The sequence below is a fragment of the Phaethon lepturus genome, unplaced genomic scaffold, assembly GCF_000687285.1.
Source record: "Phaethon lepturus isolate BGI_N335 unplaced genomic scaffold, ASM68728v1 scaffold4225, whole genome shotgun sequence".
In the NCBI taxonomy this organism is placed as follows: Eukaryota; Metazoa; Chordata; class Aves; order Phaethontiformes; family Phaethontidae; genus Phaethon; species Phaethon lepturus.
Window position 1 is genome coordinate 185546 of NW_010538240.1, and position 16467 is coordinate 202012.

The 16467-nt window shown below is 40.1% G+C and overlaps 1 protein-coding gene across 1 annotated transcript in view; it reads right to left on the minus strand.

Annotated features, from left to right (window-relative positions):
- Positions 1-16467, minus strand: part of KCNC1 (potassium voltage-gated channel, Shaw-related subfamily, member 1) — a 111514-nt gene that overhangs the window by 15717 nt on the left and 79330 nt on the right. The window contains 1 exon segment of the mRNA XM_010286716.1: positions 1870-2803. Within this exon segment, the coding sequence (XP_010285018.1) occupies positions 1870-2803 (934 nt within the window).

The following is a 16467-nucleotide window of genomic DNA, read 5'->3' on the forward strand; positions in this document are numbered from 1 at the left end:
ACAAGGACATTTACTTATGAGGAAGTTTGCTGCTTGGACATGAGTTGTGATAAGCATTTGCAACCTGAGGGGGATGGATGATTAACCATATGCTTATGCACCAAAGATACAATAGGAGAGAGACAGTCTATCAGTCACGTGAATTGTGATTGGCCTGTTGCAATGGAATAGCCTTTAACAAAAAAAATGAAAGCTATTTACCTTCTGAATGGGTTTTACATATTGCACAAAAGGGAAAAGAAAGAAGAAAAGAGGAGAGAAGAGAACAGAACAGAAGAGAAAAGTTCCCACCAGCTTTTCCCCTCCAAAATTAGCATTGGCATTGGTGAAGTCACACACAAAGGAAAGTCTCACTTTCTTTGTGCCTCTCACAATGACATCAACATGCATGGCTATGAGATGACGAGAGAATACCTCACTCAGAATGAGTAACAAATTAGAATTTTCTTCAAAGTAAAAAAATGGTAACACAAGACCATCATAGGTATATGCTAGCTCTTTCAAAACATCTCTTTTTGGCTAGATGTCAGTTAAAATCATATGACTGGCAATCTGTTCTATCTAATACAACACAGGGAGATATTCTGAATAGGCTGAAGAATGTCTACTATGCAACTTGGCTGGAATATCTGCCAAAAATGAAGTTGTCTCTGTTTTCAACATGGTTATCTACTTTGAAATTACTCCATAGAATGAATAGTGATATTCCATGGGTAGAGGTAGATTATGGGGTTTACATAATCAAATTGGAGCCCCGTAACTTTATGTGCTATAGGAGGATTCTCATAAAACTGAGATATTCCCATAATTAACCACTAGCCATGGGATACTACAATATATTCCATGGTGACTAGTATTTTTTCCATTTCCCTCCCCACTCCCCGTAGAATTAGTATGATTAATTTTGCTCTGGTTTCACTATTGCTAATATGAATCTCTATAATTAAAAATAAGAATACCATATTATGAGGTGATCACTGTTTAGGCCAAATTGGCCAGTAATGACGAGTCGGACCTTTTCTGGTTGGCATTTGCTGATAGAAGGTTGAAAGAGCTGTAACTCACCAACCCATACTTGCAAAAGGAGCATGTTTTAGAAAATGTGGTTCAAAACTCTTCATAGTTCTAAATGCTAAATTCTAGTGGAATATTATAGAATAGATTGATTTGCATGCCATGGAATAAACATCCTTACATCTAGTCTTGTCTCAGAGTGAGTCATTTTGCATTAGTGTCAAGAATTTGAGTTGTTGTTCTACTTTGCAGCTAAGCATCAGAAAGAGACGGGATTGTCTCATGAATATGCATGATGGTATAGTTGTCCCTTCAACTTACTAGGCACCTAGTTTCTGTAATGAGATGTACAATATCTGCCATTTAAAACAGCTGAAAGGTCCCAAATGGGAACAAATGAGAAAGCATCTGGCTGTTTCGAATTCCAGCCCTGTTTTGTCAGAAAACTCTGTAATTGCTCAGTACTTGGCTCCTACTCTGCTCTATGAAGCATTCAGCTCTCAGGAGCCTCTGAGATGCATTACACAGTCCAGCAACATAGCTGTAGAACTCTCAAAATTCTTCCACTAGATGTAACAGCTCTTCAAAATATCTTGAGATTTGTATGCCCTTAACCAGGACCAAAGTTTGGGCTCCTAGAGCTTGCTCTCATCCTTAGTTTTGCTGATCAGCCTCCACTATACCATTTGTCCCTGCAACCTAGACTTCACACATATTATTCACTGTGTGATGGTGGGACTAGAATGGATAAATGTGCTACCCATTGCTCTAAGAAAGCAGTCTGGCTGAATCTTAAATCACTACACGGGATGGAGGTTAACGGTCAGATGGACATTCCTCTAAGAGGTTTCCTACCTGCTCTGTTAATTTCTAAAATTTCTTCTTGGGCCAGTGGGCAAGTGTCGCTCTGAGTACTGTGATGTGGAGAGTTTACGACAGATTTACAATAATTGGGGGATCCCAGCTGGGGTGGCCTCGGGATATGCTTCTTTTTTTTCTTTGGTAGCTTCTGCTTAGCCATAGCTAAGGAGTAATACATTCCGAAATTGTTCACAATGACAGGGACAGGCATGGCAATGGTCAGCACACCAGCGAGAGCACAGAGGGCCCCCACCAGCATGCCTGACCAAGTCTGAGGATACATGTCTCCGTAGCCCAGGGTCGTCATGGTGACAACAGCCCACCAAAAGCCGATGGGGATATTTTTAAAGTGTGTGTGTTCACTGGCACTAGGGTCATTTGGTTTAGCACCTATTCTCTCGGCATAATAGATCATCGTGGCAAAGATTAAGACGCCCAATGCCAAAAATATGATGAGCAGCAAGAATTCGTTTGTGCTGGCGCGGAGGGTGTGTCCCAAGACTCGCAACCCAACGAAGTGGCGGGTCAGCTTGAAAATTCGCAGGATTCGCACGAAACGGACTACGCGGAGGAAGCCCAGGACATCCTTAGCAGCTTTGGAAGACAGGCCACTGAGTCCAACCTCTAGATAGAAAGGCAGTATGGCCACAAAGTCAATGATGTTCAAAGAGTTTTTGATAAATTCCACCTTGTTTGGGCAGAAAGTGACTCTCATCAAAAACTCAAATGTAAACCAGACCACACAGACACCTTCGATGTAGGTGAGAAAGGCTTCAGTCTCTGCTTCCCTGTAGTGCCGCACCTGGGTGTCATTCCCGATGAATTCAGTTTCTGTCTTGTTCACAATGGGGTTAAATCTCTCATGGGTCTCGAGGCAGAAGGTGGTGATGGAGACCAGAATGAAGAAGAGGGAGGCAAATGCCACATACTGTGGGAAGAAAGATATGAGATAAATGTTAAACAGTAAGTTAAATACAGGGGCTTTTCTTCTGAAACACTGGGGAGAGACAAGAGCTGTATTAGAACTAAAGATAATGCCAAGCCTTCTTCCTGTGGGCTGAAGATGCCACGTCTCACCTGCAAAGACAGCCTAACATTAAAACTTGGAGGGAGAGCAGTACATGAGTACATGTTAACATTCATTCCTATACAGATAGCACTTCAGTGTGAGTGTAAATTTAAGGAAGCGTTTAAATCTCAGAGCTTTCTGTGGGATTTAAGGTTGAGGACATATTGAAATTCCACCTTCCTGACTTGGTCTTCTGTTATTTCCTGATCTTAAAAATAGAGCACGCCTTCTAGGGCAATTGTCATACAAGAGTCTTTTTGCAGCATTTTGTCAATGGTGCTAGTAAATACTAGTGGCAGTCTCAGGTGGACTGTACAGCAAGGAGTGCTTGGCAATGTCAGGCTTTCTTGCCAAATCCCAGGGACAGGTTGAGGAACAGTCACATATCAAACTGAGCTCTCCTACAGTAAACATCATCTTTGTTCTCAATTTCCTTCTCCAGATCTTTTGGGGTGGGGGACAGGGAGAGGAAGAAAGAGGTTTCAGGTAAGCCTGTAAGCTAAGCCAAAAAGAGACAGGTTTATTGGATTTTACCAGACAAAGTTTTTTTGAAGAGATTCTCATTACAATGTAAGACTTGTACCAGAACTAGATGCATATTTTTTAAGGCTGTTGGATTACAGTTTGGTTAATCAAGTTACATTGAAGGTGGTAGCAACCCCCAAAGTCAATGGGAGTTAGGATATTACATTGAAGGTGGTAGCAACCCCCAAAGTCAATGAGAGTTAGGAATATTTAGGTATTAGGTACTAGTATTTAGTATTTAAATCTTAGGAGTATTTGCCTCCTCTGCTTCAGTTCCTGCTTTTCACGGAATCATAGAATAGTTTGGGTTGGAAAGGACCTGTAAAGGTCATCTGGTCCAACCCACCTGTAATGAGCAGGGACATCTTCAACTAGATCAGGTTGCTCAGAGCCCCATCCAACCTGACCTTGAATGTTTCCAGGGCTGGGGCATCTACCACCTCTCTGCGCAACCTGTTCTAGTGTTTCATCACTCTCATTGCAAAAAATTTCTTCCTCATATCTGGTCAAAATCTGCCCTCTTTTAGTTTAAAACCATTACCCCTTGTCCTATCACAACATGCCCTGCTAAAAAGTCTGTCCCCATCTTTCTTATAAGCCCCCTTTAAGTATTAAAAGGCCACAGTAGAGGCTCCCCAGAGCCTTCTCTTCTCCAGGCTGAACAACCCCAACTGTCTTAGCTTTTCTCAGGCTTTCCTCAGCCTAAAGGAGATTTCGTGGCTGTATTCCAGGATAATTGAGGGGTACAGTCAGGCCAAAATTCACAACTCTTATAACCACAGTTTCCCTGCTCAATCCTCCTTTAATCAATTAGGTAGCTTGCATATATCTATGAAGTCTCTTTGTGTGTTGAAGTGGTACAGTAATGGTAATACCTCTTTCCATTTCACTCCCTACATCTATTTTCTTTCTATTTGTCTTGTGTGTCACCTTGACAAGAGACGTCACATAAGATATTATTTTGCTGTCTTCATTAGCATGAGCAACTGTGGTAATTAAAATATTACTCAAATATTCCTATAGTGTCCTGTTATTCACAATGTCCCTTTTTCAGCAAATCAACCAAATTAGAGGTTAGAAAGAACTAGTTTCTTCTGATTGTCTGTTGCCAGTAAATGTCATGCAATAATCTAAAAGAAATGGCTGCCAAAGGAATAGACCACTTAAAAATAACCTGTGCTTCAAGCTACCAAAGCTTTCCTGCAATCAAGAATTTGTCTGCTTTCCTGGGTAGACCTACTGCAGAATTACACTTGACCTGTATTAGCAAACAAAGTCAAAAGCCAGGATTTGCCATAGTTTGAGATGAACCATTTAATAGAATACAGAAAAACTGGCAGAGGATAAAATCACAAAATTGTTTAGGTTGGAAGGGTCCTCTACAGGTCATTTCATGCAACTTGCTCAGGTCTGAGTTGTCCGGTCCAGGTCTGAATTATCTCCAAGGTTGGAGATCCCACAGCTTCTCAGGGCAGCTTATGCCAGAGTTTGGCCAATAAGAGCAAATAAGCTTGGAATGCTATAGAAACAGACTCTTCTGCTTTTCAAATCCAACTTCATTGACAGAGAGATCAGAATGTAGCCATTGTTACAGATTTTAAAAAATGCAGTACCTTCCTCTAAATTCTTCAGGCTATCATACTTTGTTATGAAGTGATCTAATATACATGCTGATATGTGCTAAAATCAATGTCTAATATAAATAGTTGTCTGGAAGATAAACAATCTGGAGGTTTAGGGAAATTGAGAAGCAGGTCTGCAGGTATCTTTTTATCAGATTCTCCTTTTAAACAGGGAAATTTCTCCATGCACATTTTCTCCATCTGTAAAATAGGTTAAAAAAAATACCAGCTGGTGTTTGTCATGTGTTTGTGATCCTAGATAAATGTGTACGGGTTCTACAGGGTTTCATTTTAATGTTGCTGACTTCAGTGTATCAACAGTCTCCCTGAAAAAACAAGTTGAAGAGTCTTTGAAGTGGTCAAAGTCAGTTTGTGTATGATATTGTTAACACTCGGAGCTTAATTAAGTTGAGTTTAATACCCCAATTGTCTGAGTAAAACGAGAAAGAAAAAACATCATGCACTAACAACTCAGGAAAATGTTCCCAGCAGCCTCAGCATGTCTGCTCTATTTCAGCCCGGAGCAGATTTTTCCCATAGAGTCATAGAGCCCTGAGAATTCAAACTGCAGAAGGAAATGCTGACACTTTGTTAAGTCAGGTAGCACTCACAGATAAGAAGCAGAGAGAGTAGTAAAACCATTTTGCATTTTAAGGGGTCTGTGAAGAAGGCCCCTTTCTTTATGCTGACTCAAAATGCAATTCTCCTCTTGGTGTATATGAATGTCCCTCCTAAGTGAGTTTTTCCTGCTTAGGGCAACCTTGAGGCTGACCTTGCACAGCAATATCTTGAAAAGTGATGTTTTGCTGTATTAAAGGGAAGAAATAAACAATTCTGACAGGACATTTAAGTTCTTTGCAGTGAGACATGCAAGCAGTGTTATCAGTAGAGAACATCACACCAATGATCCCTCTTGCTGTTAGCCCTTGTGTGTGCACACCTTAGCTTTAGAGGGGTATTGAAAACTTTTAGTCACTAGTTCAACAAAGCAGGAAGCACCTGCTAAATGAACGTGAAGTGTTTGCTTCCTTCTCTTTGTATTTAACAACATCCAGAGCCCTTTCTCAAGGATGGGCATGTTCTTGAATGCTTTGCAGCTTTGGAAGTGTGGGTCTGCTTTCAAGATTTCATAAAACCATGTCTGAGCAATGGATTGACAGGAAGGATCCCAGTATTTCTTCTCCTTTCTTTTTTTTTTTTCTCTGTTCAATGACTATCTAATTCTAAAACCTATTTTATATTTGGGAAGTAAAAATGCTTCTTAGTCATTCCGTGCTTCAATATTGAAAGGCCCTTGTTTTTTGTTTTAGAAGAAAGTCTGCACAGACTGAAAGGAGAAGAAAGTGGAGAGCAGCCTTTTAATTAAGGTCTCGTTACAGTTCCCCAGCCCCTTGGCTGGTCTAAAGAAGGGTGGAAATACTTGAGAGTCAGGCCTGACAATTTATTCACTGGCACCCATGTCTGATATATTTATCACCTGCAGCTGCTTGGGATGCAGAAATTTAGAAGCTTGCCACAAATGAATATGGACTGTATCATTGGCATAGCTTCATGTTCGTGATCCCCAATTTATATTGCCCCCACCCCTTTGTTCTTCTGAATATTTTTTGTTGTTAATTATCTGATATAAGATCTAGCCAGCTGTAAGCAAAATCCAATAGCACCCAATTCAGTAAGTATGTTTTTCTAAGGAGACCAGCATTCATTCATGCCAAAGGGGTCGAAAAAAGATTGCGCTCTGGCCTGCTGTCGGAGACCAAGAGAGATCACCCATCATGCCGAACATGATAGCTTGTCAAGTCCAGAGAAGAGCAATGCTGGTAAAATCTAGTGAAGACTGTGCAACTCGTATGTGCTCTAATGTCTTTGAAAATAAGGCTATCTCTTTTTATTTCACCAATAATGGCCTGAACACTAATCAAACCAATGGATCGCTCTTGTATTATTTAATGGTTCTTAATCTCCTTTCTCCTTACATTTTACAACAGAATTTCTCATCTCCTAGGATCTGAATGGGCTGGGGGAAAGGAGTGAGAATTTAATGAAGTGATGTCATGTGCTGTTGAGTTATATAATGGCAGCTAAAATTTTCTATAATTAAAGAAAATACCTGGATAAAGTGTTTGAAGTGATCAAAACTCTTTTATCTGCTTTGACACATATGAGTGATTCCTATTTCATTAGAGATGCTGCTGCTATTGCTTTTTTCTGGCTCTAACACCAACAAAGAAAAATCTCAGATTGTCCAAAACCATAGAAGCCATAAGAAAAGGCAGAGAGGAGATTTTAAAAGAGGATATTTTGATTAAAATGTAAGTTACATTAAAATGTTTTCGTTCTGGAGAGAGAAGAAATTACACTCCTTCATAATTTCTGTTAATAATAGATATATTTTAATAAGGTTCTTTTGAAAGAGTCTAAAAGACATCATGCCCATAAGTGGAGAATTTCATAATCTAATTTATATTGCTTCTGATTAAATCTCTCTCTCTCTCTCTCTCTCTCTCAGACCTGCTTCTCCACTGCCCTGTGTCTAACCTAGCCATTTTTGCCCATGCAGTATGAATATGAAGTGCTAATTAATTCAGAAGAGTAATGTTTCACATCAGCTTTGCACAGCTGTAAAGGAACAAGGTAACAGAATCAGACCTAGTCTCTCAGGAATAATGAGCCAGTATCTTTCCAGTCAGCATGGGAAGAAAACAAAAGTCCAACAGCCTTAAAAACGCAAATAAACTTTCTAATACATCAGGATTAGGAGGGTAGGCTCACTCAGAAAAAAGGTCTGAGGCTTGGACCAGACATTATTAAACACACAGGTGTGGCTGTTTACTTCTGGGAATCAGTTTTTAAAACAGCACTTTATCTTGTTTTTCTGAGATAGTTCTGGCCTTGGAGATAAGAAACCTTTGTTATGCTTTTTTTTAACTAAGCCCAGTAACCCACTAGAATTTACTGATACAGCACCTGGAATTGCGAGGCTGGTGATGAAAGCACTGGGACAGAAATGAGATGACTGAGGCTCTTCTCCAACTTCCACCACTGACACAGTCTTACTCTTCAAGCATGTGTGCCTGCATCTTTTGCACCATCCTTTGTCTACTTTTTTTAAATTAAGATAGTAAACACTTTGGGGCTTGGGACTGTCTGACAGTTTATGTCTGTCCAGTGTCCAGCCTAATGTATATTTGGAGTGGGGACCTGGAAAGGGACACCTTGGCTGAGTCTTTGATAAGAGAGACACCACTCTTGGACCATAGACAACAAGAAAAGTGGCTGGTGGCAGTGGAAGAAGCATGGCTTTTGCAAGTCAAGTTCCAGTAACTTCAGAGTTTGTTTTCTAGGAAGTAGTGGTCTACATGACACACCATTCATAATTCATTCCAGCTCACACATTCAGAGTGAGTTAGTAGAAGCTGCACGCCACAGATGGGTGCTGCTCTTCTTTGATACTGCTCAGAATCATTTAACAATCCTGACTCAAGCTAGAGGGGAGAAAAGAAACAGATCACGCCCAGAGAAGATTTGCCAGCCTCCTCCTTTGTAATTGCTAACAGAAGTATTTAAAAAGTTATTCTTAATCCCTATCCTATTGCAGGGAAATTAAGGAAATTCTACCCTTCCCTGAACCTCTGGATGAAAAGCAGAGGAAGATGGCATTTCGTCTGAATTACATATGTTGAAGCATCAGGAAATTTTCTGTAGAAGTAGCACCCTCTTGTTCTACTGATTTATTCCAGTGAATTTTGGTTTTAATGACAAAAATATTTAAATCACTACATCATAACCCTCCTGGTCCTGTTGAACCAACAAAGCACAGGAGCTAAGCAGTTGTTGTCTATGAGCAGGGCCTCTAAGCAGCATGAGATTTGTTGCTTCTCTCCTAGGCAAACCCAGGGCTTGCCAAGACTGAAATGGGAGATGAGAACACTCTCACCATACGTCTTTCTCTCCAAAGGAGAAATGAGAGAGCTATTAGTGCTGTGGGGCTTCCAGAAAAGTATGTTATGACTCTAGTGAGATCCACTATGTTGGAGGTTTTTGTGTTTGTTTTTATTGGGAGGAGCAGGAGGTAGGGAAGCAGGTGGGGAGAATAATAAAAAAATCCCAAGTCTAGTGATTTTTCAGTAAGTCTATGACTGGTAAATGCTGCATATCTTGCAGGAACAAGCTAGGCTCAGAACAGTTTCAGATCAGTGCTGGTAACCCATGACTTGGTTTTCTACAAAGCATCAGTAATTCAAATACACACAGAGCCCTGTGGTTTTTGCTAGACCTGCATAAAGCCCTGTGATTTCCATTCACAAGGCATCTCTTCAAATACTTTACCAACTTTCTTTTACAGCAGTTCATCTGCTTGAGGTTTGTCTCTGAAAACTATTACACCTGCATGAAGTTGCCAGCATTTGCCTGTGACTTGAATCACAAAGCTCTGCCTAGTTTTTATTTTAATCTGAAAACTGTACTTTAACTACTCTTCATTTAAAACTTAGTCCATGTATCACCAAAACATTTAACAATAGAGGCAAATCTTTTTGCTGCAGCTCAGACAAAGTATGGGTTAAATGAAAGCTGCTTTATAATACTTAGCTTTATAACCACTTTATTAACTGTCAAGACTGAATTTCCAGGCTTTCTTAGACATATGGACCCTGATTCAAACAAATGACTCATTTTGAATGTGCAATTAATTCTGCTGAATTTTTGAAAGAAATACTGAATCTGTATGATGGATCAAATGACTAAATGTAGGCACATGATACTAGCAACCAGATAATGCTGTGAAAGTGAGGAAAAAACTAGGACTCTGTCAAAAAGCAACCTCTGCAACATTTCATTAAGAATCATAACGTAAGATGTTTCGAGATCCTTTGAGCAATGCTTATGAAACTGAAATTATGTGCAAGGGGAAAAATCCAGTTCTGCTTTTGTAGGTGTGGTATAAGTATATGAGGGCACAATCAGACATTACCATGAAGTTCTTCTCTCTGAAGAGAGAAATGACCATCTTGGCAGACTGTCTTCTTTCAGTGAAATGATAAGACAATTGATAACAGAAGCTCACATCAGCAAACAGACTGGTTCACTCACAAGATTATTCAAATTCGTGTTTCTTAGCTGCCGCAAATGGAAGAAGTTGGCTTGCAGATAGACAAAGCTTGCTCCAGAGTCAGATAAAAAGTCCACTAGCAGCTCATGGATGAAATGGTTATGTAATGCCAAAAAAAATGACAGCTTGCAAAAAAATCTTGGAATGTTTAGTGGCATGCAGACATGAAACAGCGTGTTAAAAAAAATGTACAGTCATCTGTGGAAAATACACTTAAGTTATTCGGTGTTGACATTGCAATAAATAAATTAGAAGTAGATCTCTCAAATGTTAGTCCTAGTAGGCAGCCATGTGCTTTGACAAGGTAGTTACTGGGATAAGCAAGACTGCATCAGAACTGGAAGTGTGGTATGTACAGTATTTCTCTGTGACCACATGGCCAGCCAGCTGGTCACCAGGCTAAGGTTGGAATGGTTCTTTGTAGGTCACAGGCAAGTTTTCCAGTTTCATCTAGGATAGATTAAATCTTGTGATTTAATATAAACATTTTCACAGAACAGATAGGAATTTATTTTGCAAGCTTCCTTGCTAGCTCTTTAGTCTGGCTGGTAGTGAGAACTATATGGAGATAGTATGGTGGGAGTAAGAAATGTTTCATATTTATCAGCAACAGCTCAATGGGAAATTCTTACCAACTTATAGAGATTTTTGATCCAAAAGGGCCCTAAGTCTTCTGCAGCTAGGTATATGGGACTCTGCAGAAGGAGCTGTAACTGTTGAAAGAAAGTCTTCCATCTCTTCGAGGGACTGCAGAAATGTACATTTGGTAGGGACCGCCAAATGTCATTCCCCTGTCCCAAAGCAATCTTTGATCATTCCTGAAAGATAGCTATATTGACTGTTATTAAGGACCTCCAATGGTGAATATTGTAGAAATTCTGCAGGAAATTTATCCCTGTGCTTCACCATATTTTATCTGTATTTTTTTCTTCCTAATGCCTAACCTAAATCATCTTTGCTACATTTTAAGCTTGTTCACTTTTGTCCTATTCATCAGAGACAGCTAAGCGTTTAGAAATTTGCACGTTTTCCTTCTTTTATAAGCTAACAACCACTAAACATTCAAATATTCCGTAAGTCCTAGACTCCTTTTTTCATTTACTTATGCTTTTGCTGCATAAATTCAATGTAATTATTAATCTCGTTTTCAGATGATGCCACAGACTTTTATGCTGTCAGTTCTGTCAAATGCTCTAGAATTAAAGAGCCTGAGAAAGTCATGTAACATCTCATACACTGGAACATAAACTAACACATGACAAATGAAACCAGTGAACTTTAATTGCCTATTATTGCTAGTTTTTTCAGTCTTTCTGTTAGACTGTAGGTAACATTTTTTGACTTTGCACACTTTCTATTCTAAACTGAAAAGGAGAGTTTTGTAGCAGTGACTGTTGGTAGTGTCATGCGTTAGGATTTTCAGGATCTCACCTCACCACCTTTGTTCTGGGTGCTATTTTACCTCCTGAGAAAAAACACACTTCCTCCTCTCTAACTTGCTGCCAGTCCTTCCTCGTGGGAAGAGAAAAGGCATTTCTTACACAGTTCCTTGACAAAGGGGAATTCCTGACTAGAGCTAGGCAGAATCCAACTGGGAAAACTCAAAGACTTGCAAAATCTGCTTAGTCCTGAGGTTTCCTGTAGTTTAGCAGTAATTTTCATTTTTGTCCTTCCAAACTGAATAAAAAATCACACACATGCTCATGGTTAGGATCAAGTGTAGCCAGATGAAGGTAGGTATGTGTCTCTGATCAAGCCCCACGCTCATACAGAATCTCCACTGACAATAGTCTTCACCAATACTAGGTTTTGACTGGCTATGAGCCATTTTAGATATCCAAATTAGTGACAAAATAACTTATAAAACTGTGTTGGGAGCTTTTTGGAGGCAACTTCCAAAATAGCCTTTGCCATGTAGTCTGTCTTGGCTCAGACCAGCAAGATTGAGGGTATTGGACTCAGTGAGCACTAACTTTTCAAGAGCAAGTTCCCTGTAAGGTATTGTGTTGCTTACAACACAGGATCTCTTGCCCTAGGAATGGTGTTCCATGTATTCATAGTAATGCCCCAAAATACAGGATTTTCCCCAGTGCTAGTGCCACAAGCAGATGAAGAGTTTAAAAATTCACTTGCTGAGGCAGAGTGGCTGCAAATTTCCACTCAATAATAAAATCCTAAGTATATATGAAGATGTGTGCCACCAATGGTGAAATAAAGAGAATAAATCTTTTGTATGTGCATAGGCATAGAATAAGATTAATATATAGATATAATTATAAATACAGACAGACACATATATATTGTGGGAATGTCTGGTTGTAGCATGCAGAACTGGCAGAGGTGCCTGTTCTCATCTCTTGTGCACAGCCCTACTAGGGTACCTACTTTTACTAGGGATGGCCTTGGATTAAGAAGAACCCTCTGAATGGGAGGGACCTGGCACCCAGAGGAAGATGGAGGCTGCCTGGGGGGACCAGAGGTCTTAGAGAAATGGCTTCAGTGTGGTGGCATCTCTGCAGCCTCAAATCCCTCCTGTGACTCTTTCCACAGCACTGTGTTTCCAGGGCTTTTCCTCTCATAAGCAAGGGAGAGGAAGGGCTCCTCTAAGCCCTTGACTCCTGTCCTGTGTTGCCTTTCCTTCTGCTAGCCACAGCTGCTCTCCTCTCTTCCAGGCCTGACAGGGGCTGCTCCTCCCAGGCAGAGAGGCGTCATGCTGGGAAAACTGTTCTCTGGAAGGAGACTTTACCAGGAGGACAGGTTCAGGGCCAGCCAAGAGGATCACCTGCCTCATTCCAAGCACTCAGGATGCAGCATGGGCTTCCAAGTATTTTGCCCTGTAGAATAACTATGCCATGGGCAGGAGGTTTGCTTCTACTGTCCGAATGCAGGTTGATCTCCTGTGCAGTGTTGCTGCACAAGACCCACTCTCATTCCTATTCCAAGAACTGAACATAAGTCATCTGCAGTACAAATTCTTGCCTCAGCTTTTACTAATAATAATTTCTTTTTGTGGAATTCTGCTTCACTCATTCCCAGGTACAAGGTGTATATTTGATATAGTCTCCTACCTACAGATCCCTTCTCTGCTGTGTTTCCAAATTTACCATGCCAGTGAAGGAAGGGGCTATGGTGGTGGTATCTTACATTTCATCACCCTCTTTTATCAACATCAGTTCTACTCTCTCTCTGAAGATGAAAGTGTTTATGTATATATTTCCGTGGCTCGACTCTTTAAATGTGCCAGAAGTAAACAATTGGAGCCATAAGGTGGCCACTTTCTGCCAGTTTCCTGTTCAGGTGGTCACACACTTCCCCAATATTTCTTTTTTTCTTTTTCTTTTTTTCTTCCCCTTATGTTTCATGGGAAATTGCTCATTTTCTTCATAGTGAGATGCCACTGTTTTGTGGGCAAGTACATATATGGTATTTAGGGAAAGGTATATTTTTCTTAATAGTGAGCACCTTAGTAAGGTATACTTAGGTATATAACTTTTACTTATAGGTAAGTATAGGTATAGTATACCTTACTAAGTATAAGTATATACTTACTTAGTAAGTATCCTAGGGTGTCATCTTAAACTGTTTGAATACTGTCTGTATCTTTGCCTTAAGAAATTATTGCTCCCATATATGAAAAACAAGGAAAATGGCCTTTTGCTGTGGAGCTTGATAACACTAGTTAGGTTTCCTATTTTCTAGGATGTTCTAGTAACTCTTTTAAACTTAGGCAGTACTTTACATTTCAAAGATGCCTTCCAGAATTTCTGTTTGCCTACATAAAAATCATCACTTTGGGCTTAGCACAAAAGCTCTAGTTAGTTCTTCTTTGTCCATGAAGGTACCTCTGAAATACTGTGGCAAACCTGTCCAGGACTTCCAGTCATTACAAGGTATACTGTGACCATAGAAAATCTCTGGAAGAAATAGGACAACTACAACCCAAGCTCACAAGTACACCTGCCATCCCGTGAGCACCTATCATGGTATGCAGTACAGGGTAGTTAGTGCACATTCCCACTCTCTTTGCTGACAGCACTATCCTGATTTAAAGGAGAGAGTTGTATCATCCTTTTTTCCCTGGTAAAATATTTTCTCCTGCTGTGTATATTCACCTACCCAATCTAGCTACACTAGTAGCTATACCTACAGACAATGCGAAAACTCTGTGCTTATATGCAGGAAAGTGACTAAAAAAAATTGTCCTTCTTGTTATGTTTTTAAGGCAAAATTGATGAGTCACATGTAACACCTGTGATACTAACCTGGCTCTCAGTTAGGTGTAGTGACCACTCCTCCTCTAAGCCATGTTAGCAGCTGTGAAGTTCTTGCAGAGAGAGAGGATTTCCAGGGGTAGTGCTGCAGGGCTGATTACACAGCATTGACATCTTGCTCACAGCAGTTCAAAAGGGCTTCCAACAGCCCTTTGCAGTTACCTACTGTAAGGGCCACCATCTCATCTGGTGCTGGGGAGCTGCACTAAGTACCTTTCTGTTAACCCCTTTTAGTTGGGGCTGTAAAAGGCTCAGCACTTCTGAGAGAAGGAGACCTTCAAACACCGCCTGTGAGGTATATTGCTTAAGCAGCAAGCAAACACTTCTAAAAACAACCTCTTGTGCGGTCAAGGTTAAAAGAAAGATGGAAAGATTAGAAAAGGAACACAAGGTAAGTCATCACCTGAACCTTTCCATGTAAGATGAAAGGAATTTACAATATTTTAGGATGTTTGCTAGTGAAATTATGCAACTGTGTTTAGCTTGCATCCTGCGGTACACTCAACATCTTGTGGGATAGTAGGATCCTCTCATCTTTTATTGTTTGCTGCGTTCTGGCTTTATCATGTTTGGTGTATTTGCATTTCTTTAGTTTATTCAAGCGCACATGTAGATATGATGTGAACTACAGCTGAAGAACCAACTTAGTTCTGAATTCTATCCTCCAGAATAAAGGAAACATCTTTCATTTGAAATAGCTTTGTTTGAATGTCGTGCATCTACCTGTGCTACCAAGAACCTGATATATTACACAGCATTTAACAGTTTGGAACTCTTTATGCCTTGAAAGTGCTATTGAAATATTAATATAGGTATCACTCTCTGCAGCTGTTTTGTAAGGCAAAATAAGTACATACCACTTCTGTTCCATAGACAAGGTGATTGTGAGGCTCAAATGTTAGAGCCTGTGTTTCTAAGGTATGTTATTTTAACTTTGACTACACAGCTACGGATATTGAGGTCTTAGATTGGGGCAAAATTAGGGGATATTGTTCAAAACAAGTATCCAGACTTGCACAGGGATGGATAGGACCATCAGTTTTTGAGTGCTGAGCTGTTATTAGGATACTGTGTGTGTTGGCCAAGATACAGTCCCCCACGACTTCTGTTTGCAGAGTTCAAAGCCACCTTTCTGTGAAATTCCAGCTCAGTCTTTCAGCCATGCTCTTCTTTTTAACCTTGCAGTGCAGTGAGTCCCAACACAAAACAAATGTGGTGGCGGTGGGGGTGTGGAAAAGATGGAGGGGCAATGCTGTATATTTGTGTAGGCTCTCTGAGTTTTGTTGTTCTTTTGCAACTCTGATATATCAGTACCTCTATAAATGGCCACTCCAGGTTAGAGAAGAGTGAGAAGCTTTTCTGCTACCTTTTCTAGTGATTTCAATATTTTGTCATGAGATTCTGAAGTCCTCAACACTAAGATTTTTTTTATCAGGTATTTTAACAGGGTCGGCCTGCCAGCTTATAAAGATCTGGCCCTTAAGGAGATTTTGGGTTGGAGACTCATTAACTATGAATCACCAGAAATCACTAATCGCTTTTGGAAATCTTCCCTACCAAGTATTGCCATATAATAGGCACAAAACTGCACAAAAAATTAAGAGAAAATGGGTGAAATAAACTGACATCAGATGTGCATTGATTCCAAGAAGGTAATTTCTCTCTGGGAATGTCTGGATGAATTGTATTTTCTCTCCCAAATGTGAGACAGACTGCTGTCCCATGTCCTTTCTGCAGCATGCCCTTCTTTGCTTAAACAAGAGTTTGAGCAAATGGTTACATACAAAAGTCTATTTAGAAATAAGGTCTTTAAAAATAAAGTGGTCTATAATGCTGACTTGTTTGAAAAAAGCAATTCATAGACTTGTGGGTAGTAAGTAAGGTGAATACAACAAAGATATGGAGGAGGGTCTGGGAGTGAAGTCAAAGAACAGAGGAGAAAGCTGGGACTTCAGTTCAAGCTAGATAATCTGTTAGCCAGCAAGGATGGGAAAG